The sequence below is a fragment of the Lolium rigidum genome, chromosome 7, assembly GCF_022539505.1.
Source record: "Lolium rigidum isolate FL_2022 chromosome 7, APGP_CSIRO_Lrig_0.1, whole genome shotgun sequence".
In the NCBI taxonomy this organism is placed as follows: Eukaryota; Viridiplantae; Streptophyta; class Magnoliopsida; order Poales; family Poaceae; genus Lolium; species Lolium rigidum.
In genome coordinates, this window is record NC_061514.1 from 8,686,394 (window position 1) to 8,710,264 (window position 23,871).

General features: G+C 41.6%; 1 protein-coding gene across 1 annotated transcript; it reads right to left on the reverse strand.

Moving 5' to 3' along the window:
• Window positions 1-13,886: 13,886 nt before the first annotated feature.
• LOC124678221 (protein FLOWERING LOCUS T-like) lies at window positions 13,887-15,133 on the reverse strand. Its single transcript, XM_047214139.1, has 4 exons — window positions 14,897-15,133; window positions 14,453-14,514; window positions 14,206-14,246; window positions 13,887-14,113 (listed from the first exon to the last, which is right to left on the reverse strand). The coding sequence occupies exons 1-4, from the start codon at window positions 15,083-15,085 to the stop codon at window positions 13,887-13,889; spliced, it is 519 nt and encodes a 172-aa protein (XP_047070095.1). The 5' UTR covers window positions 15,086-15,133.
• Between the last annotated feature and the right edge of the window lie 8,738 nt (window positions 15,134-23,871).

A 23,871-nucleotide genomic window follows, 5' to 3' on the forward strand; every position in this document is an offset into this window, starting at 1 on the left:
CAACTCGAGTGCAAGAATGGGTCACATAACGAAAGAGGTATATATAAAACAAGCAATTCACATAACCAAGAGAGGAAAATCTTCATAGGTGCTATTTTAGGTTCCTATTTTAGGTTGCTATTTAGATCTCTACAAAAGTAATTAAAAGAATCTCTCGAGAACTACAAATTTTTCTTGGTGTAATTCCGCTGTTGTGCTAACACATTTTCCCCACATGTAATCAAAGAGGTTTGCATATACTATTTAAGAATAGATTTGGGCTAGCAAAGGCACTTCATTAGCAAAGCATGACAAAGATATCTGAAAAATAGCAGCTTGAGGTACTCGAGCTTAAATTAGCTGAGCATGAGTTGCAGCGGTGCTCCAGCCTGGTTTTCAATGTATGCTCATACTACACATTCTCTTTCCAAAGCTGACATTCCAATGTATGCTTAGAAAATAGAAGCTATTACGTACACTAGATTTAGATGTGCGCCTTGGCGCACGATCCCGTGAAACTCGTGCCAATGCAAACTCTATATAATAACGTTAAAAATAGGTGATATAATGATAATATATTTTTAGGTTTTGCAAAGCAAAATTGATAGTACAAACTTTGGATAAAGCACACTGAAATTACAAACATTACAAGCAGAACATCAAAAGTTAATATACAACCAGGAAACATGGTATATCAAGAGCAACAGAAGAAAAACTAAACTATAAAAGCATTATCACTGTATGGTCTTTATAGGCTACGGCGGAGGAAACATAAACCTGCTACAAATGAAAAGTTAAATTAGCCAACAACTAAATGCAAGGCAAATTAAAGAAAACCCAAGAGTAGAGAATTAACTCATGGTTGATACTTAGTTGTCCGCTGCAAGGCAAATAAAAAATAATACTTAGTCATTCCAAAAGGAAGCACATACTTTGGGGTGTAGTTTGCCCTCACGGCTCCGACCTTTCACATGGTAAAGGATTGTTAACACACTATGTTAAGCAATCATATAAATCAGTGTTAATTAGCCAAGATTAGCATAGAGAATGTAGGGCAAGATATTACACCTATCAGTAATAGTTTAGGTTTAGATCAAAACACACTGCTCTTTCATACATAAGGTACTCTTCCATACATAAGGATACATGCGAACCTTCAAGTTCCTTCACTATGATATATACAAACCAAACCATCAAAAAGCTCAGTCGCTAGTAATATCTCCTGCGCGCGGCAATTTGTCCAGCCTTCTCATTCAACTATCCTAGGAGACATTCACCTCAAGCCTACAATAGTTGTCCTTCGGCACCTTTCTCTGAAATGATTGCATTGGTTTGTCCTGTGCTAGTGAAACACATATCCAAAAAAACTTGGTTGCACTCTGCACGTATATAAGTGAAGATTCAAACGAAAAAAAGCTATAGAACACACCTTGTATCAATAAATGCATGTGCACACACCATGAGCGCCATGGAACATCAAGTCTTTGTCGTCTTGACCTTGCATACCCCAGCCAAAGTTGTGAACAAAACATCTTTGTAGCGTGCCACAAGCTCGTTGTTGCTGCACAGGTCAACAGATAAATTCTCCCAAGTCTCAGTCTTGGCGTTATGAGAAGCCTTTGGCTCTCCCAAGTGCCCAACAAAGGTCACCTTCTCCGCCATGGCCACAGATTTTGGAGGCTCAACCAGGTCAACCTGAATTTCAAATGGCAGTTTTCAAAAATCAGAGTGAGTGCTATTAAAAAAATCTGAACTCATCAGGACATGAAAGAAGGCATCGAGGGTTGGGACTGAACAGAAAATACCAGAGCGACCATGGCCGGATGTTTGAGGCACAGATGTGGGGAGCTACAACACCATGTGATGGTGCTCCACCTCATCCTATTCATCTCCTCAGCAGCCACGACACAGGAGGTGCTGCACGAACTCAAGTTCCAAAAAATCTGAAATTGAACCTACATGTAGGCAACGTTGTATTCTACCAATGTATAAAATTTCAACTCGAAATACCTTATATTCGGGGCTGCACAAAAATGACAAAATCACGTTTGTAGAATACAACATTGTCTACCTCTACTCTTGACACTGCCACATAAAACCGGCTATAAGAGTTTTGGCAGGTAAACACCTACCGTGTCGAGCATTTGGCAATGGCTTTTGTCTACAGTCATAACATAGCACATGCGTATGGCGACGCGGTAGTATAAAAGGCTAGCTTGTCGACGGAATACATGCAACACTATTCTTGGATTAATACATGCCTAGATGAGTTTTCAAGCATGATAAATGAACCAAAAAAGAAACTTTTTGCTCTGATGAAAAATGTGTGTCTGGCAACAATGTTACTTGTCTCATCATTTGTGCAAGAAATCGATGTTCTTGTGGTTAATTTCAAAAACAAAACAGTTAACAAACAATTATAGTAGAAATTTAAGCAAGCGATGGAAAATCAGAGAATTGAAGGGACAAGTGAACACAAAAATTCAACTGGATGTCAGACTATCATTTTCCGACATCAGCATTTCATGTCATTTCGTCCCACCCCCAAATTGTCCAAAGTTGCAAACTAAGCCAGTGAAAAACAGAAATTGAATGAGTTGAAACCAGAGAACCATGTAACTTGAGTTCAAAAGGCTGCATTTTAGAGTAAACCAATAGTCTTAAGATACATATCGATCATATTCGTTAATCTATTGCTTGTCTAAAGTGCTTGGAAACACACATTGGTATATCAATTTTCATGTAGGCAGGTGTTCTTTTATTTGAGTGGTGTAGTTTGCTGGAAAAATGCTTAGCTCAGGATTACACAAAGGAACAATAGATTTTGAAAGGAATATTCATTAAGCTTGATGTAGAGTATGATAAGAAACCAAATGGTAATAAAATTAGTTTCTAACTGATAAGGATAACCTTCTCTCCTTGGATAAATTAGAATTGACCTAAAAAGCTTCAGAAAAAGATCACACCAACAGTATGTCTATATGCAATATACAAACAAAACGATTTTTTGCTTTAGATGTAGAGAAAGTAAATTAGAAAAGAATTAGGAACTTTGAATCACGAAAAACATATCCCTCTTATGCTACAAATACAATAGAGCACACAGTTACAGATTATTATTAGCCATAAACGAAGAATCTTACGGGTGAATCTTTAAATTAGGATCAAGCATGCAAAAACATATTTGCGGCTTCTTCTACCGGAAAGAAACTACTAAATTATAAGGATAAGGAAAACCTGAAGTTGTCACCCAAAATTGTAAGGATGCCCAATAGAAGAGGTCAAGATCATAAGACAACCTGAGGTGAAACGCAAACTGACTCAAGGCCTAAGCCATAAACCCTTGAACGGAAAGAAAATTTTCTAGTGTTACAGAGATGTTTAAGCACTTGTCGAGTCTGGCCGAGTACTCAGTTTCCTGAAACAAAGGGTTGCACAGATCTAAAGTCAACACAACTGGAAAATATTATAGGCACCATTTCATGAGAAATAGATGAGAATGCGAACTAAGGAATGGCAAGGATGAACTCCAATCAAATAAGGCCCAGAACTCATTGATACAACAAATATGAGCAGCAAGGAAATATATAGAGGTCTGAAATCAAAAATAGAAAAACCTATGACTAAAAGCAGCACATATATTTGTTACTGCTCCAAACGTTCAAAAAATATTTTTTATAAGCACCACCATTTTCATAACATATCTAACATTCCCTTCAGTCATGTCGTATCCATCCTAGTAGGTTCTAGAAATTCATAGGAAACTTACAATGGAACTTACCAGTCTCCTATATTGACCAGAAAAGAAAAGAGTCTGAAATCCAAATCATTAGATATATCAGAAGCAACTTCTAATGCAAGCATTAGGTGAGCCTCTCCCTCCCCGTATTATTTTGCATGATCCTCTCTCACTGAGCTCTCCTGCTGCAACAAAAAGAGAGCGCAAGGTGCCTGGGAGGGAGAGGCTCACCTAATCCAAAGCGTTAGAAGCTCCCCTGAATAAGTTCAGAACTTAAGTATATTTATTAGGTTAGGAAAGACACTAATTCTTGCGTTGGAAGTTCTTAAAACTGAACACTGGTATGCTACATATCAATCAAATTTACTAATGCAAATATATTACAGAACTGTAACACAGGTATCAGAAAATTATTAGGCATCCAAAACAATGTGTTCATTTGAGTGCAGGCACGGTACAGAGCCATTTACTGATTTATATCAGACCAAGATATAGCTGCCTGGGAAATACTCAATGCCAAATAATGCTATCTTTGTTCTATATCCCTGTTGCATGGTGCAGTCATCAATATACCCTATTCTCGCACACATTTCGTAAGCACTGCCACGAGAAGAAAACATGAAGCCTTTAAATTTATAACATATGTTCATTTCTTCAGCTAACAAATAATATGTTTATTTGTCTGGCTCATTACAGAACCAGACTTCTAAGCTTGTATATTTAAGATGTGTGAACTGAGTGGTTTGTTTGGATGCAAAATGGCACACCCTAAATCCATGCCCAGATGAGAATTACCCATTTCTGAAAAAATATCAGGATTTTTTATCCTAAGCCACAAATGCATCATATACACAGAGAAAACCTACGTCACAAAGTGGAGTCCAAGAAATCTCACCAGGTGACATCAATAAAAGAAGAGGGACTACAGGAGCTCACGCGCACCTTGGAACTGCTCGCCACCAGCCAGCAGCAACTAAAAAATCTAACATGCATGTGCGCTACAAACACACATATGCATAGGAAGAACTGCCATAGATGCTGCAAGATTATTTCAGCGTTTCTTGTGAAATATGCATTCGGGCATCTCTGGTAACCCCAGCAACGAAGTAGTAGATATCTGCTTGAAGATAAAGGTTAGAGGATTAGATAAGAAAGAACCTTGTATGCCAGCTCCAAACATCCACAAATAATATCTAACTTAATTCTCAACCCAGCTAAGCATTTTAAAAGAGAATGATGTAGTTAATGCCCTCCAAATATTAGTATGTGTTAGAACCATAGAACAATACAAAAGAACTATTCAACGGAAAAGTATTCGAATGTATTTGGAAATTCATTGGAAAAGTATTCAGAAATCCATGGGTAACATCCACAAATAATATCTAACTTAATTCTCAACCCAGCTAAGCATTTTAAAAGAGAATGATGTAGTTAATGCCCTCCAAATATTAGTATGTGTTAGAACCATAGAACAATACAAAAGAACTATTCAACGAAAAAGTATTCGAATGTATTTGGAAATTCGTTGGAAAAGTATTCAGAAATCCATGGGTATTAACCTGTAATGATGGAATTCATAGCTCAACCTGTGAAGCAGCAGATGACTATCAATTCCGAGCTATAATAGGAAACCAGAAACCATAGACTGCATCAGAAACCTGAAAGCATAGACTGCATAAAGAACAAATATGAGATCTCTAACAGGTACGGTAATAATCATCAACACAACATAATTGCATTAGTTAGCTGACATCAGTGAAACCTCAAGCACATACTAAACTACATGAGAAATTTAAATGGACCTTTAGCATGACAGGGAGATCAGTAGATCACATATAAAATTTCCAATTGTACAAAAATCATTACCTTATAGATCGTGGCATTTCATCCCCCGCCCTTCCTCTACCCAACTCTCCTCTGTCTCGGTCTCTCCTCACAATCTTCATCATCCTACCAATAATGTAACACCATCACAACCAAATTTCACAAATACGAGGATACACAAAGCAAAGGAACATCACAAGCTCAATTGCATATGCAAGATACCATGGACACTTAATAAAGAGTGCATATTATAAGTTGCAGAATGTCACGAAAACACAAAGTTTGAAGGGGAACTAATGCAAACCAAATACACAGACAATTAACAAAAAGGGAAACCAAATACATAGATAAGTTAATAAAATATTAACCAAGAGCTACAGATCATATACAAAAAACATAGTAGTAGATATAAAGCATTGGCAGATGTATATCTATATGACATGTATATATGGCAAGGATAGGAAGTGGGAACCTATCTTATAAAAGAAATATGAAAAGGGAATAATGGATAGCACATGCAAACAAATACCAGCATAAGAAACATTTCACACTGTTAACCGTCAGGATGGTCTTCGTATCATCTTTGCAACTTCCTATTTAGTTGAAAAAATTAGCATTCGGCAGTTTTTTAAATATATGAACTCAACAGTAAGTCGGTTACATTTAAAATATTACCACAGACCTTTGATAAAGGAGAAATTTTTGTGTGATGACAAGTTATCATGTGCCAAGTTCAGTTTATAATGGGTAGGCGTATATATTTGTGCATGTACAACTTTTTACCATGAATCTGTAGTACAAAGCAAGCATGGACAAATCACAACCATCACAGGTCACACAATTTTTAAGCAAAATTCAAGAAATAGGTCTAGCACATGGTACCTATATCTTTTGTGGTGGTCTGAGGCTGCATCAGCGTTGTCACTCTAGCATTTTATCCCCACTAACATGGTCATAGTACTTTCTGAGCTGCTGAAGGAAGAAGGGGATCGTCAGCCAACACACATGCACACACACACACACACACATGAAAACAGAGAGGGAGACGAACCTGCAGATCAACAACGCTGTTGAGGTAGCCCCAAACGCCGATCTCATGATGGCGGCGGCATCCATCTCTATTTCATTTCATTTACAGTCATAAGACTTTTGTAAAGATCCATAATGAAAAACATACCCTATCAAGCAAAATAAATGCACAAACAAATCATCTTCTCGGAGTAGTATTTATCCGGGCCTTTGCACAAACAGCCTATGTGCACACATGTAGCATAACTATTTAGCAAATCCTAAAACACGTTATAGTTGCTAAAATATTTTAGCATTGCACACAGGTAGAGATTTCGAGTAAAAATAAAGTAAATAACATGCCAAGACAGAAGACACATGCAAATATCATGAAATTTGTGGAGATCAAGGCTTGTATTATATTTGTTTCACTTATCAAACTTTCCATATAAAATTTTGAGATTTCAATAGCAAATAAAATCATCAATATAATAGGTTAGCGAATCTGCAATGTCACAATTAAACTTTAATGCAGTCAAAGAGACCAGACAGTCGGACCAAATCTATACAACATGGTAGCAAACCCCACACATTATGTTTTATCTGGGCACACACCTCAATTTCCCATAGCATCCTACCTTTTGAAACTTGCCAACTGAGAAGGTACTGGCTAGTTTGCATAGCTTGACCTATTGAGGGATTAAACAGAGATGGTCGATGGAATTAAACAGAAGGATCAACTTTGATGTAACATAGTAAATAGAATAGAATTGGTCATGAGATAAAACAAGGTGCGAAATAATCACTTCAAGGCAGATCAGATGAACATGCATGTAAAAATCCTTTTGTTTTACCATCTAGCATGATGCCTGGATGATTCGTCAATCCAAGAAACTAGTAGGGGATTAACTAATATATCTATAATCTTCTATATTAGTTCTTTAACTGAAAGCACAATATTTCATGTTCAACATATTATTTTCTACTAAAATCACTACCACTTACCAGAGAGAAAGGTAAAAATAGAACTGTGAGCCTAGAGATGCAGTAAAAGAAAGAAAGGAAAATACCTGATTTGCAGTAACACATGGAGACATAACGTATTCTGCGAGAGAACAGGAAAACATAAATAGAAGCCTAGATGCAGTTCAATCGAATCTGAAACAAAAGGAGAAAAATCGGTAGTATCTTCATATTCTACAGTTTCTTTACCATCGCTGCTCCTCTGAAGTTATCTACTTCCCATCTACTGCAAAGGGTTTTTATTTTACATATCCAAGAGCAGAACACACAAAAACTAACGAGGCTGAAAGTGATAACCACTGAAACATACTGACTGAAACAATACTCACAAATGACAGCGTGAGAGCGCGAGACCCCTGCCGATGGCGTTGCTTGCACATAAAATTAGGTAGGTATAATCTGCACATAGATGTTTTTAATCCACCATTAACTGTTAAAGATAACTGAGTACAAATAGGAATATCCAAAAGGAAAATTTAGAGTATTACCTTGCTGGTGCCTATGGTAGCCTCACGTCACAGCTCTAACGGATGCTCTGGATCATCACTGTCATTCCGGGGACCTGCGCCAGGCCTTCACTCAACCTGTAGTAGTTGTGAAAAAAGGGGGTAACGTAGAAAACAAGTTGAATCATATCATAGATTCATCAATAAAGAATTTATCCTAGATGAACTATATAAGAAACCAACACGTGGATAAAGATATGTTCGATGTTTGCTTAATCAAAGTTGTACCCACAGCCACAACAATATTTACAAGCAATAACCATGGCATACCTTTGAAATGGCATTAACAAACACAATATTGACGCTATTTCAGCATGTTCAAGAACATCTGTTTTGCCTTAAATACATTGAGTCCTCGAATTCTCAGGAACCTACATGGTGAAGATAGCAATCAGTTTTGGCTCATCTTCAATGCAAATCAGAAAACATCTGATCTCCTACAAGTTGAGGTGTAAAATATCTCTTTGTTATTTAGACAAACATACAAAATATTCTGGATAATGGCTTAAGCTGGCATACTATAGCAGGGCATGATAATCATCAAACTACTGTAGGAGCTAGATTGTACAGAGTGCTCTTTCTTCTTGGCATGAGGAGAGAAAGGTGAAGCGGGCACATCCAGGTGCCTATTTTTTGTTGCACAGAGGCACGGTCTGGGCGTAACAGGCACATACCTCACTGCAGCGGCCGTACGCGTTGCTGAGTAGCCCCTGCCAAGCTCGGCCACTCGTCCTCCTCTCGCCACAGTTGTCGCCCTGCCGCGGCCTCCCTCATCCTGCTCCCCTAAGATCCGGCACCAGCGAGTCCTGCCGCAACACAACCTCTTACGCGGGCTCCCTCCGTCGTAATCCTCGCAGGCGCCATGGCCACGAGAGCGCTGGTGGCTGCGCCAAACGCGTCCTTGTAGCAGACCGAGGCCATCACTACTGCTGCGAGAGGAAGCCGAAAACCGGGAAAGGGCAAGGGCAAGGCACCGGGTAGGCCGACCCAGGTTGGTGGCGGCGACGAGAGATGCGGCGGAGGGGGCGAGGCGGCAGCAGCAGAGGCCAAGCACGGCCTCTCTTTTTCTCCCATGGAGCACCCAGGATGGGCACCTGGTGGGCGCGCTGGCCAAGCACGGCCTCGCGGACACGGTCGACGGTGGCGCCCGCAGCGTGGGTAGCCTGTGAGCGAGGCGAGGCCCCTAGAGGCATAGACAATGGGGTGGAGGAGGGGATCCTGGCGGCCGCCGGAGGAGACAAGGGAGAGGGAGGGGCGGGAGGAGAGAGGTGGGATTGGGGAATTGCTCGGCTGCGGGGATTGGGTAGGGTTTGGGACGGTAGCTGTTTTTGTCTTACCTTTTCCTCTCACTTGATCCAACCAGATGACGCCACGTGGACCAACATGTGTAGACCGAGCACAGCCACCGCCCAGCCCTTCTGCGACGGATGGCATGCCGTGGATAGCCCCAAAGTGCTCCATGGGGTGGCACCAATTATACCTTTAGATACATTGATTTCCCCTTGCAGCCTGCTTGGTTTTCCATCAAACATTCTGCAGGCATAAAATAAAACAGAAGCTGGACAAACAAAGATGAGAGAACGTATGGGGCAGGTGTTAGGTGGTGGATCTCAAATCGTAATCGACACCTAGCTACAATCAAATCGAAACAAGTAAACACGATCGGGAGAGGCACCTCGCCGAAGCGGGCGGGCCGAGACGTGTTCTCGGCGAGGTCGTCGGAGGAGCCTGCCAGGATGGAGCCGCCGCCGCGGATACCGGCCGCGCTGCCCGTTGCGTGCGCGCCGGCGGCCCCTGCCGGAGGTCGGCCCCCGCGGAAACGAGCCGCGCTACTACCGATAGCATTAACAAGATCACATTTCGTGAATGATGTATTCATTCACTTGTCGATCTCAAAATCTTGATGAAGATCCTTCTGGTGCTACAAGCAGGCAGCACCTCCGTACTCGGGGACACGCATGGTGTTGATGATGACGTCCTCTTCGCATTCCAGTATGCGGCGGATGTAGTAGATGCTCTCGCATTCCGGAGGCAACTGAGCATTGGGCAAATGATTTAGACATTGGCAGACATTATATTTTAGGCAATTCCTCCACCAAAAAGACATATCTCTTGTATTGGAACGTGGTAGAGCTATGGAGTAGTATGTCTCCCAAGCCAAATGCCCCCTAGGGAAAATTTGCATGGTTAAAAAGTTTGTGCAAATGTTTCATCGATATACACGTATTTTGCTCTGCCAAATTAATGATGCCAAGTCTCCCTTGTATCTTAGGACGACAGACTAATTCCCAGGCCACCAGAGGAACACTATTCTCCTCCATATCCCTTTTTCTCTAAAGACAATGTTTTCTATATTTGTCAAACTCATTGAGCACCTAGACATAAACTTTCGAAATGCTCAAATAGAAGGTGGACAATGAGGAGAGAACCGAATTAATAATCCTGAGCCTGTCCCCATAATTGAGGTATACAGAGCATGGAAGATAATCTTCTCTAAGCAGAGAGCAGAAGTGGCATGAAGAACTCCTTTCTAGGATTCGTAGTTCTCAAGGGAAGACCTAGATAAGTAAAATGAATACTTCCTTGTTGACAATTTAGTGTGCCCAAGAGCAACTGCGAAACTCCTCCCAACGATCAAATTTGATTTCCCATAGTTAACCTTCAATCCAGGTAGCAGACACTAAAGTTGAGGAGAAGTGACTTGAGGTGAAGCAATTGATCTACATCAGCGAGGTAGAATAACAAGAGTGTCATCCGCATATTGTGTTATGGGAAAATCGGGGAGTGCGAGGTGAGAGGCAAAGGCACAGTAAGATGCCCATAGACCATGGAATCATTTACTATTGTTTCGAGAAAATCAGCGACCAAAACAAAGAGCGAGAGGGGACGGGGGCCCCTTGTCTAACTCCCTTCTGCAACGAAACATGGAACCAGGAACTCCATTCGATCCAATTACGCCACTTGATTCCAAAACCCTTTGCTTGAAGGACTTGTAAAATGAAGTCATGCTCAACCTTGTCAAAAGCCTTCTTAAAATCTAGTTTGAGAATAACTATGCTCGTTCCCAAGCCGATAGGTATGTCCTACCAACCATAGGCGGACCCAACCGTCCAAAAGCCGGGCACGCTCCCGGGCTTCGGCCGACGATGCGGCCTATTTAATGAATATTTTGATGAAAATTTGGTCGGGCTTAAAGTATTCCTAGACTTAATGAAAATCTTAGGTCCGCCACTGGTACCAACAACGATCACCGGATTGACCAACTATGGGCCCTTTGAGAGATCGCCACCCATTAAAATCCTAACCCCTTCCCCATTTTCTAACAACAAATCCTTGCACCACTTCCCACTCCCAAGTCCCCACTACCCCCACCCCCCCCAACACCCACTAACAAACCCTCATGTCAGACCCTATGTCATGATGCCAAATCTCCACGTCAAACTCTTCCCACTTAGTTAGGCTTATCAATGAAATGGCCCAGTTAGGCTGAAGACCTCCAATATTTGCATGGCTTGGCAAATTCGGTACTCAACATATCTACCTTGAACGTCGGAGTCACGTCGAACCCCATCCATCGACATCTCTATAATTGTTATGATTTATCGTTAAAATCCTACCAGGTTTTCTCAAAAAATAATATTCAAGTCTCCATAGTACACGGCCAGGTAACGGGCAAGTCTTGCCTAATTTCTTCACAAGGCCGGGATCGTTGCCTTATTTCCAAATTTCTTCCAATCTCGATGCCGGTAAGTCACCAATATATGTTAGCAAGTTTATTAACTATTAATTTACTGATTGGTGAACAAATTGGTTTATTGATTGACGATGCCACCACAAAGTGATGTTTTGGTTTTTTTCCTATTGTTTCTAATTTATCTATAGATCAACATTATGCCATTTTGTGAGAAACTAATGAACCTTCACTAGTAGAAAACCTCTCATCCATCTAAGCCATAAATACCGGTTCCCTTACGAACCGGTACTAAAGGGTGTATTAGTACCGGTTGCACTGCTCAGACCTTTAGTACCGGTTCGTAAGGACTTCTAATCTGGTTCGTGACACGAACCGGTACTAAAGGTTTGCGTCAGTTGAAAAACCTTTAGTACCGGTTCGTGACACGAACTCGGTACTAAGAGTAGACCTTTAGTACTGGTTCGTGTCACGAACCGGTACTAAGGATTTTCCTGCTCCCCACGCAGCTCCACCCCCACCCCAGTGGATCGCCTTTTTTGACACTTGTAAAATAGAAAAGAAAATGATAGAAAATTCAAAAAATAAAATGTTTTCACATTCTTCTATGTTATGCAACCTACTATTAGGAAAAATTAAGAAATTCGAATTTTCACTTTTTTTGCAAAAAAGTTTTGAAAAATAGTAAAACCGCAATAACTTTTGCATACGACGTCGAAAAAATACGTATAATATATCAAAAAAATCCTGGGAAAAAGTTACATCCGAATTCACCAGGGTTTACCCGGTTAGCCAATTTTTAGATTCTCAAAATTCCAAATGAAAATATGAAAGCAGGAAGATTTTAGTTTTTTTCCAGAAATTTAAAATTTTATATATTTTTATTTTTTTTAAATTAAAATATTAATTGTAAGATTTTTTGAGTCCTAACATATTACTATTACTTTTATCAAATTATAAGATTTTCAATTTTTCAAGTTTTAGGTTTTGCAAACAATATTAAATTTTTTAAAAATAATTAAAAATAATAAAAATTAAAAAAGTTAATTTATTTATTTATTCAACATTATTATTACATCATTACTTTTATTTATTAAAACAATTATTTGAAATTCAAACGATAAAAAGTGTGACATCGACCAACATGTTAATAGGATTGATATGATACTATTATCACATACATGCGCGTAAGCACTTGGAAGTGGAACGGGATGGAACTTGGAAGTTAAGCGTGCTAGTGCGGGAGTAGTGTGAGGATGGGTGACCAGACCGGGAAGTTTGACTACAGGTAAGTAATTTGACTAGAGATTAAGTGTAGTTAGAGACTAACGGAAATACTAGTAATTCTGAAAAAATAAAAAAAAGAGGCCGTGAAAAAAAGGGTGTGAAAAATAATTAGAAAAAATGGAAAAAAAAATTAAACGAAATAGGCTTTAATACCGGTTCGTAACAGTACCAAAGGTCTCCAGCCCCACGGGTTCCTCCGTGCCCACGTGGAGGCACCTTTAGTACCGGTTCGTAAGCAACCGGTACGAAGAGGGGGCCTTTAGTGCCGGATAATTAGTACCGGTTGCTCAACCGGTACTAATGCCCCTATGGGACCGGTACAGATGAGCGTTTTTCTACTAGTGCTTTGTGTTTTGTATGAATAGTTTGTGAACCCTCATGATGAGGATATTTTTTACTTTGAATACCCATTCTCAAAATTACACGTCCATTTGAATGGAATATTCGATGCTATACTAACAAGAAAGACGCACGGCACTACTTAGTTAAAAACTTTGTTCAAGAACGAAAAACCATCCACCAAACCAGGGTGTGCCGGAGTGCTGCGAAGGAACAACAGCCTTATTGGATTTTTTGCCAACAACAATAGGTATATAGGATTATTGATGAGTGTTTAGGGGATACACCAAGAGGGTGCATAGTACATTGGGGCACATGAAGGGCCTATCAAGACGGCCTACAAATTTATGTATTGTACCTTTGGAAGCAGCTAGTTAGCTAGCCTACACACGCGATTATTTAGATACTATTAATTTGTTTCCTGTAACGCATCTGGATGAAGCGATCTTGCGTCGATCTTCAGGCACATACACGTAGATACAGCTTATCTTCACCGGTACCTACGGCCACCGCAGGTCGCCTCCCTCTGGCAGTAGAAATAGGCGGCAGCAACCGGAACGCCGAGGTTGTAACACTCCGCCAAGTCCCGCGTGATGAAGTTGGAGCGCCACCCTGGTGCATATATCGCCTGCTGCACCGACTGTCGAAACGCCACGAATGCTACACGGTGGATCCCCGCCGTGGGCTGCGGCCTCTCATATGCCACGACCTCAGTTCCTGAACACAAAACAGTTCAGTTAATAGTTAGGAACAGTTGGAGGGGATGATTGACATGATACACATGTAATTCTCTGCAAGAAATTTCTTACCACGGCTCACATCACGTCCTTCTGGTATGTCTGTGACAAACCTATGATATGTATGCAAAAAAGTTGGAAGTGAAGCAATTAGCTTAATCGACTGGTATGTACTCCCTCAGCTCCGTAAATTTAATACGTCTTCTTTTACGGAACAGAGGTAGTATACATAAATTGATGAACTATTATTTTCTGTCTGAAATGACTAGCCCACAATGTGCATGCATTCACGAGAAACAAAACATGGCGTGCAACATACCAATGGAGGTACTCCCTTTGGGAGGGGTCGCTTGGGGTAGGTACATCAGGGTCTACCATCACCTGGGTAGAAAATAAAACATTGCAAAGATTATGAATGCTTGAGAAATGGCTTTGTTCCGTGCGCGCATAGGATCATTCGATTTCATTAATTGTGTTTCTTTGCACTTACCGCCTGCACTTTCTAGGAATTTAAATAAAACCTGACGATACATACACATACGCAAGAATCTCAAAGCCCCAATCGACGGCTAAAACATACATGAGACCTCTTAATTATGCATAGGCAAACCGCATGCATCTGTAACAGAATGAAGATCATAGTAATATGCGCAGGTATATGAGTATGAACAGCTCGATCGCTATGCGTACGTACGTACACTGCATACTATGTTTGCATTTTACTAGTATTAGTTAGTAATGTACTGGATGAGTGACCACTCACAAGCGTGTAGAGTGATCCAGGTCGTCCAGTGATTTGCACCGTCGGCTGGTTCGCCACCTGCGACGGCCTCAGTTCGGACCCATTGGTGATCTCGCGGTTGCTGTACAACACCCTCAGCCGCGCTGACATGTCGAAGTAGTCGACGATGTCGCCCACGATCCCCCCGACGATCAGCGGATCCCTCGACATGCTCACCTCCGGCTGCGCCTGTTACTCGAGCTTAATTACTTAGGTTTTAGCCGTACGTAAAAGCTTGTTGGTATACGGTATCTGCAGCGCTGTACTGCTATTTATAGGGCCTAGCTATAGCTTCAAATTGATGTCCCCGTGCATTTTCAATGTTGACTACTATTCGAAAGATACGACGACTGCCTTTACGCCGTCCTAGACTAATCAGAACCTGAAAGTGCTGAGATGTGACATCGTGGAACCTGATGCTCCGCACTGGTTTCCGATCGGACGGCTGAAGTGCTGCCGCCAGAGAGTTTGGGTTGCGATCGGACGACTGAATTCTTGCCACTCTTGGCACCAAGTTGAAACTTAAAAATGCTTGATACGAATATACGATTCCTCGTCCTTTCGGGGCCTGTAATCTAACTTTCTGTAAAGGTCCATCTCAATCCTTAGGCCTACATAGCTAGGGCTCCTTTGATTCAAAGGATTTGCATAGGAATTGTGTAGGATTTGGTTCCTATAGGAAAAATACCTATACATGTTGTTTGATTCATAGGAACATATCCTATAGGAAAAATTCCTATAGGAATCTTGTAGTGTAATTCCTATAGGAAAAAAGCATTAGCTCATACCTCATGGAAAAATTCCTTTGCTACAATCAAACAAACTTCATCTTCCTATAGGTTTTAAGTAGACATGCCATTCCAATCCTATACCTTTCCTATTCCTATGCTTTTCCTATCCTTTAAATCAAAGGAGCCCTAGTGTGCAGGCCGTTTGGATATATGGTTTGTACTTCCCTCCTGCTACAGAATCGACATATATGCCGAGTGTACTTTGTTCCGAGCGCAATTTAGGTAGTGCTTCTTAACAAAATTTATAGTTACCATGAAAAAACCAAAAGCTTTTTTGTACAAGACACATCCAATACAACTTGAGTAGCACTACGAAGACTTCAGAAGTGTGTCTCGAGTTTAAATCAAAGACACATTAATTTATCGTCTGGTCCTCTCCTCAAGTATATCATCTTATGACGTGGAAGGTTAGGGGTCATCTTCAGCATTCTCCTGCTCCACATAATGCGAAGTACATTTCTATGGGTCAGCATCAACCATGTGGTAGCGGGTATGCAAAAATATGCCTACATCTCTGACTCAAGTCATCAACAAAACATTGTTCTAAATACTACTGAAATATGGAGAGACCGACTACCATCCAAGGGTACCTGCATTCAAATTTCACTAATTGACCTAGATGGTTTATGGAAATTATCATCCTGCTAAACTTTATATCTATTTCACCGGTACATGATGTGTGCCTTGTTAAATCTCTAAGATCAACTAGAAGTAGATCAATGTCGGTAGTTCTATCTCTGTAAAGAATATGTTCATGTCTTGTCAGAGGGAGAGAGATCGAGGGTTACCTTCCCCCATTGAGGAGGTGCCGGAGGACGTCGACAAGGTGGCGAGGGAGACGGTGCGAGGTCGAGGGAGTGGCAGCGGTGACAGAGCTTCCCATCGGCACAACGCCTAATCGGTGGGAGTATCGGTGGGACATGCGGCACAACGGTGAACCTCGTACTGCACGCCGCAAGCCCCACCTGTCTTTATAGCGCTGGCGACAGGGCCCACCAACCATAATGGGTTGGGCGCCCCCAATCAGGGCGCAAGTCACAAGGGGCCCGGTGGGCCGTTGGGCCCACTCGGGAAGGAGATCAACCTAACATTTTCCCCCTTGATCTCAACTTTACTTTTAACTTTATACTTTCATTTTATTCGTTTCATTTTGGATCAGTCCCTAGGGCCTCACAGCTCTATTGCCGATAGAACCGAGACAACCATAATACACTTCTACGTTTTGAAACAAATTCTTTTACTTTCGGGCCTCTTATGTTCCGGGATAGGTAAGATATTCCCTTAAACCCATGCGGCTACGTGTTCCTTGAACAAACTTGGTGGTAAGCCTTTCGTTAGCGGATCCGCAAGCATATCTTTTTTCCTTATATGCTCGAGACTTATAGTTTGATCTTGGACCTTGTGTTTCACAACATAATACTTTACCTCAATCGGTTTCGTAGCGGCACTTGAATTTTTTTTGTAAGCATAAAATATTACGGGCTGATTGTCGCAGTACATCTTTAGTGGTTTGTCAAGACAATCTACCATTTTCAAGTTGGATATAAATATCTTTAACCATAATGTCCGCCCGTGGCTTCGTAACATGCTATAAATTCTGCATTCATCATGGATGATGCAACTATTGTCTGTTTGGAGCTTCTCCACGAAATAGCTCTCCCTACGAGAGTGAATACATATCCAGATATGGATTTTCTATCACCTTTATCTCCCGCAAAATCTGCATCTAAATACCCTCTTATTTATAGGGAATCAGATTTTATGTATGTTAGCATGTAGTTCTTTGTGTCTTTCACATGACGCAATGCCTTCTTTACCATTTTCCAATGTTCTATTCCTAGATTTTCTTGATATCTACCGAGTACTCTAGTGATAAAGGCTAAGTCAGGACGTGTGCACACTCTTGCATACTGTAGACTTCCAATGGCCGAAGCATATGGAAACGCTTTTATTTGATCGAGCTCGTATTGATTCTGTGGATTTTGATGTTTCCCAAAACTGTCGCCCTTGACTATAGGGCAGGTGTGGCACTACACTTATGCATATTATACTTAGTTAGAATCTTTTCTAAATAAGCCTTTTGCGATATTGATAATATTTCATTTTTCCTATCTCGGTGAATTTCTATGCCCAAAACATATGATGCTTCACCACGATCTTTCATATCAAAATTTGAGGAAAAGAACTTCTTTGTCCCTTGCAGTAGACTAACATCACTGCTGGCAAGCAGAATATCATCCACATACAAGATTATGAATATATATTTCCCACTTTACATAAAAGTAGTTGTTCTCAATATTTTCTTTAAATCCAAATCTTTTAATTGTATCATTAAACTTTAGATACCACTGTCTGGAGACTTGCTTTAATCCATAAATGGATATCTTTAGGCGGCATCCCATATCTTCTTTTCCCTCCATGATAAAACCCTTGGGTTGTTTCATGTAGACATTTTCTTCTAAATCCCCATTTAGAAATGTCGTCTTTACATCCATTTGATGCAACTCTAAATCAAAAAGTGCAACTAATGCCATTATGGTTTTAAAGGAATCCTTACATGAGACTGAAGAAAATGTCTCATTGTAATCTATCCCTTCTCTTTGCGTAAATCCTTTTGCCACAAGTCATGCTTTATACTTTTCTACATTCCCATTGGAGTCATATTTTATTTTGTAGACCCACTTGCAACCCACTGTTTTGGGTCTTTTAGAAATATTTTCTAAGTCCCAAACATTGTTGGCACTCATCGATCACATTTTTTCTTCCATGGCCTCCACCGACTATGATGAATGCGGGCTTCTTATGGCTTCTTCATATGAAGTGGGATCACCTTCCATATGAATTGTTTACGTGTTGTAAACTTTGTAATCGGTTGAAATGGCTGATTTTCTAGCTCTTTTAGACCTTCTAGGGGGCCTCATTCTCCGGAGCATTCCGTTCCTCAACTTGTGGCTCAGCTTCGGAGGTGTCATGTTTTTGCTCCCTTTCATGCTCAACAAATGGTTTATTCGGCTTCTAATGAACAGGTTCCAAACTTTCACTCATTGTTGTCATGGGTGAAGTCACAACGAGCGGTTGCACTACAATGGTAGGGATTATCGGTGCGAGTGCACATGGTAGCACAAAAAATGGCTCCTGAGTCATCGGATTAGGTGCATGCACCCCCTTCTCCTCAAGATCAATTTTCCGAGCTACCATGCTCCCCCTCATCATTTCATCCTCTAAGAAGACAACATGTCTTGTTTCCACAAACTGTGTATTTATCTAGACAGTAGAAACGACAACCTTTTGAGTTTTCAGGATAGCCAATAAAATGGCAGCTGACTGTTTTGGTATCTAACTTTGGGATATTTGGATACTTTGGCCTCAGCAGGCCCCCGACACTTTCGAGTGGTTTAGAGAAGGCACTCTCCCTGTCCATAGCTTATACGGTGTTTTGGGCACCGATTTGCTTGGTACTTTGTTTAGAATGTGAATAACGGCTTTTAACGCCTCAATCCACACAATCCCAATGGTAGGGTGGAATAGCTTAGCATACTACGCACCATATCCATAAGGGTACGATTGCACCCTACAGACTACCCCATTCCGTTGAGGTTCGCCCGACATAGAATACTGGGCAACTATTCTTGTCTCCTGTAAGAACCATGCAAAAGGTCCAGGGACTTGGCCATATGGAGTATGTCGATCGTAGTACTCTCCACCACGATCAGATCTCACTATCTTTATTATTTTATCATGCTGATTTTTTAACTTCATCTTTGAATATTTTAAATTTATCCAACACTCGTTCTTTCTTTGATTGGATAAATATAACCATATCGGGAGTAATCATCCGTGGATGTTATGAACGAATCATATACATCCACACTTTTCACATGAAATGGTTCACATTTATCGTTGTAAATTATTTCCAGTGTTGTGGTGCTTCGATTTGCACCCTTTTTTTAATTTTCTTTACAAATTTTACTTTAATACAATCGATGCATTGTTCTATGTCTGAGAATTCTAATGGAGGAAGAATATCATTTTTAACAAGTCTTTCTATTCTCCCCTTCAAAATATGGCCTAAGCGACAATGCCATAATTTCGATGATTCATTAGTTCTTTTCCTTTTCTTTTGTTCTTTTCCGACGCGGATACTTGCTCATTCACTTTACACACAGACAATACTTTTTCACGCAAGGACAATAAATAAAGCTCATCATAGAGTAAATCAACCCCCACATAAGTATTATTACACCATATGGCATACTTGCCATGTCCAAAATAACACTGATAACTGTCTTTATCCAAACGTGATACAATAATCAAATTTACGTGTAAAAAAGAACAAATAAAACATTTTAAGCGGAATAGATAAGCCATCAGCTAACTCCAAAAAGATGGTGCCAACAGCCTCAACTTCCGCTGAAGTCCATTCGCGACTTCAATGCATCTTTCGCTTCTTTTCGTAGTTCGCGTCGAATGGAATCCCCGTAAAGAATTTGCAACATGACCGATTGCACCTGAGTCAATCCACCAAGTAGATTTTGAAAGCGTGTATACAGGAATTCATTTACAAAGAAAACTAAATTGTTACCTCTCTTTGCCATTAGTTCTTTCAGCCAATCAGGACAGTCTTTCTTGTAGTGTCGAGTCTTCTTGCAGTGAAGACACTGATCTTTGTTCACTAGGATTGGCCTGTGCTGGTACTGCTGATGATGCTGCATTGCATATGGCTTGGAAGGAGAGCCATTGTTGCTTTGTGTGAAGGTCCTTTTCTTGTTGCTCTTCACATAATTTAGAGAACCTCCATTCTGTGCTTGAGTCTATCCTCCTCTTGCACACACATGGCTATAGTCTTTTCTATGTCCTATTTTTCAGGATTCATGTTGTAATTGACAACAAAGTTGTCAAACTGTGCTGGCAATGAAGCCATGACCTAGTGAACCATAAGTGCAGGCTTCAGCTCCAGGTCATCATCCATGGGCTTCAACTTTGCAGCCAGATTGCTCATCCTGACTCCTGAGGATGTGCTCCTTGATGCCAATGTGCACCTCTAGTGTACTTCTCTCTCACCAGCCGCTTCAGCAACTGGGTTGCATATGTCTTTGAAGAAACAATGAACTGACTTTTATATTTTCCAAGTACCTCCAACGAAAGCACACTCTGCAATTGAGCTCACGATGGCGTTCTCAATTGTGTTCTTTATAAATGCCATGCATTTCTTATTGGCTGTCTACCACTTTCTGTTCTCTAGGGTGTGATGTCTACTCACGCTTCTTTTCCTGTAGACAGTGTTGGGCCTCCAAGAGCAGAGGTTTGTAGAACAGCAGCAAGTTTCCCTTAAGTGAATCACCCAAGGTTTATCGAACTCGGGGAGGTAGAGGTCAAAGATAGTCCTCTCAAGCAACCCTGCAATTAAGATACAAGAAGTCCCTTGTGTCCCCAACACACCTAATACACTTGTCAGATGTATAGACGCACTAGTTCGGCGAAGAGATAGTAAAACAGAGGTGGTATAGATGGTGGTAATATTGCAGGAAGTAAAGATGCAGTAAAACAGTAAACAAGCGATGTTTGCAGTATTTGGAAACAAGGCCTAGGGATCATACTTTCACTAGTGGACACTCTCAACATTGATCACATAATAAATTAATAACTTCTCCTCATTTGTGCTACATACACTCTTTTGTTGGATAACAAACACCATTCATTATGTAGGGCTACAAGAGCTCCCTCAAGCCGGAGTTAACAAGCGCCACAACATTCGGCATTCATATTTAAGTAACCTTAGAGCATAATAGATCTTTGCAATTTAAACCGAGTACTAACATAGCATACACACTCGTCACCATTACACTATGAAGGGGGAATAGATCACATCAATACTATCATAGTAATAATTAACTCCATAACCTACAAGAGATTATGATCATAACCTACGCCAAGAACTACACGATGCACACACTGTCACCATTACACCATGAAGGAGGAATAGACTACTTTAATAACATCACATGAGTAGCACATAGAGTAATAGCGATACAAAGCTCATCATATGGATCCCAATCATGCAAAGCAATTCATGAGATCATTGTATTGGGGTATAGAGAGAGAGATTAACCACATAGCTACCGGTAGAACCCTTAGCCTCGGGGGAGAATTACTCCCTCCTCATCATGGGAGACAGCAGCGTTGATGGAGATGGCGGTGGTGTCGATGGAGATGCCTTCCGGGGGCAATTCCCCGTCACGGCGGCGTGCCGGAACAGAGACTTCTGTCCCCCGAATCATGGCTTCGCGATGGCGGCGGCTCTGGAACTTTTCTCGTATCGTGGCTTTTCCGTGTCGAAGATTTAGGTCACGAGGCATCTTATAGGCGAAGAGTCGGAGTCGGAAGGGGTCTGGGGGACCCACACACCAGGGGGGCGCGTCCCCCCCCCCTTGGGCCGCGCCGCCACCATGTGTGGTGGCCCTGGGCCTCTCCTCTGGCCCCTCTCTGGTGTTCTGGAAGCTTCGTGGAATTATAAGATACTGGGCGTTGATTTCGTCCAATTCCGAGAATATTTCCTTACTAGGATTTCTGAAACCAAAAACAGCAGAAAACAGGAACTGGCACTTCGGCATCTCGTCAATAGGTTAGTTCTAGAAAATGCATCAAAACGATATAAAGTGTGAACAAAACATGTAGGTATTGTCATAAAAGTAGCATGGAACATCAGAAATTATAGATACGTTGGAGACGTATCAGGGTGTAGGCCATTTTCACATGAGCCTGGTCCTTTTTCTTTCTTTCCCATGCATCATCATCATCCTTGTCATCTCTGACAGGGTCAGCAGGCTTTGTGGGCTGCGGTGTTTCAAGCACCCAGTCCACCTCAGCACATACGAAGGCGAAATCCACCTTCTTCCTCCACTTAGTGTAGTTATCCCCTCTTAGGGTGGGAACATCCTTGATGCAGTTCATCAAGTAGTACCCTCCTGAAAACCACAGATGAGTGAGAACAGTACAATTGCATATCATAATCCAACATTGGTCCGAATTAAGACATGCAACTGGTAATGCAAATAAAACTATATCACCGTTGGGCAAAAATAGAGATAAATGCATTTCTTATTGCAACAAATCATGATCATGTCATTAATAACGTTGGTCAAAAAATAACAGAACCATAATTATCACAATAATCACTTTAATCATCTCTTTAAAATTTTAATTGTCACTTTTGCATTTTTCAAATTTAAATGCACTTTATAGCTATTTGCAGCATAAACTATAAATAAACTATTAACTTTGAACTTTTCAGAGGCATAAACTTTCATTTTTTAATTCATGAACAAATATTTCAATGGTCCTATTTATTCAGAAAAAACTAGACAAAATTAGGCCTAAAAACTGACCTAAAATGCCTCTCGAAAATGATAAAACGGATGAAACAGTAAAAACCTGTGCAGAGCCCAATTTGCTCCCATGACCCACAAACCACATGAGCGCTTTTTGTCTGCGCGCTCCTCGGTGCATCGCATTGCGGCCTGTTAGTGTGGCCCAAATAGTGGCCCGTGGCCTGTCAACGGCCCGAGCCGGTTGCCGTCGCGCGCGTGAATCCTGGCCGTCGGATTGAATTCGACGGTCATGCGTCTCTTTCGGCCGGTATAAGAGCCCGAAAACTGTCAGCCCAAAAAAACCCTAGCCCACTTTTCCCCATCTGTCTCTTCCGCATGCCTCCGGCAGCGGAGCAAAACGATGCGCGCCCGTCGCCGGTGCCACGCCGGCGACGGCGAGCCCACCATGAGCTCTCCTCTTTCTCTCTGGCGGCTGGGAGGCGGCCGCTCGCGCGCGCTCGCAGCAGGTGGACGGGGACGCGCCCCTCCCGTTGCCCTTTCCTTACAACACCGAGAACCTGACAGCCAAGGCCACGGGGAGAGAAGCAGCGGAGCCCCTCTAGCCCTCTCGCCGGCGCGTGCGTGAACGCACCTCCATCGAGCGGCTTAGTGGCAGTGCCCTTCGCCGGCGACGATGAGCTGCGGGCGCAACATCGGTAAGAGTAACAACGTCCGGTAAGATTCTTTGCCCCGCAGGGTGCTATTCTTCTTCACGATGAACGACACGGCCTTGCGCCGGCGCTTCTCTGCCGGCGAGCCCGAAGGCCTCGGCCGGTGGCTTTTCGATCTAGGGTTTATG

Coding starts and splice junctions, on each gene's coding strand:
- LOC124678221 (XM_047214139.1), bottom strand. CDS start 15,085: ATGTCGAGGGATCCGCTGATCGTCGGGGGGATCGTGGGCGACATCGTC. Junction 14,247..14,452: donor CAAAGGGAGTACCTCCATTG/GTATGTTGCACG, acceptor TACATATCATAG/GTTTGTCACAGACATACCAG. Junction 14,114..14,205: donor AGGACGTGATGTGAGCCGTG/GTAAGAAATTTC, acceptor TTTTGTGTTCAG/GAACTGAGGTCGTGGCATAT.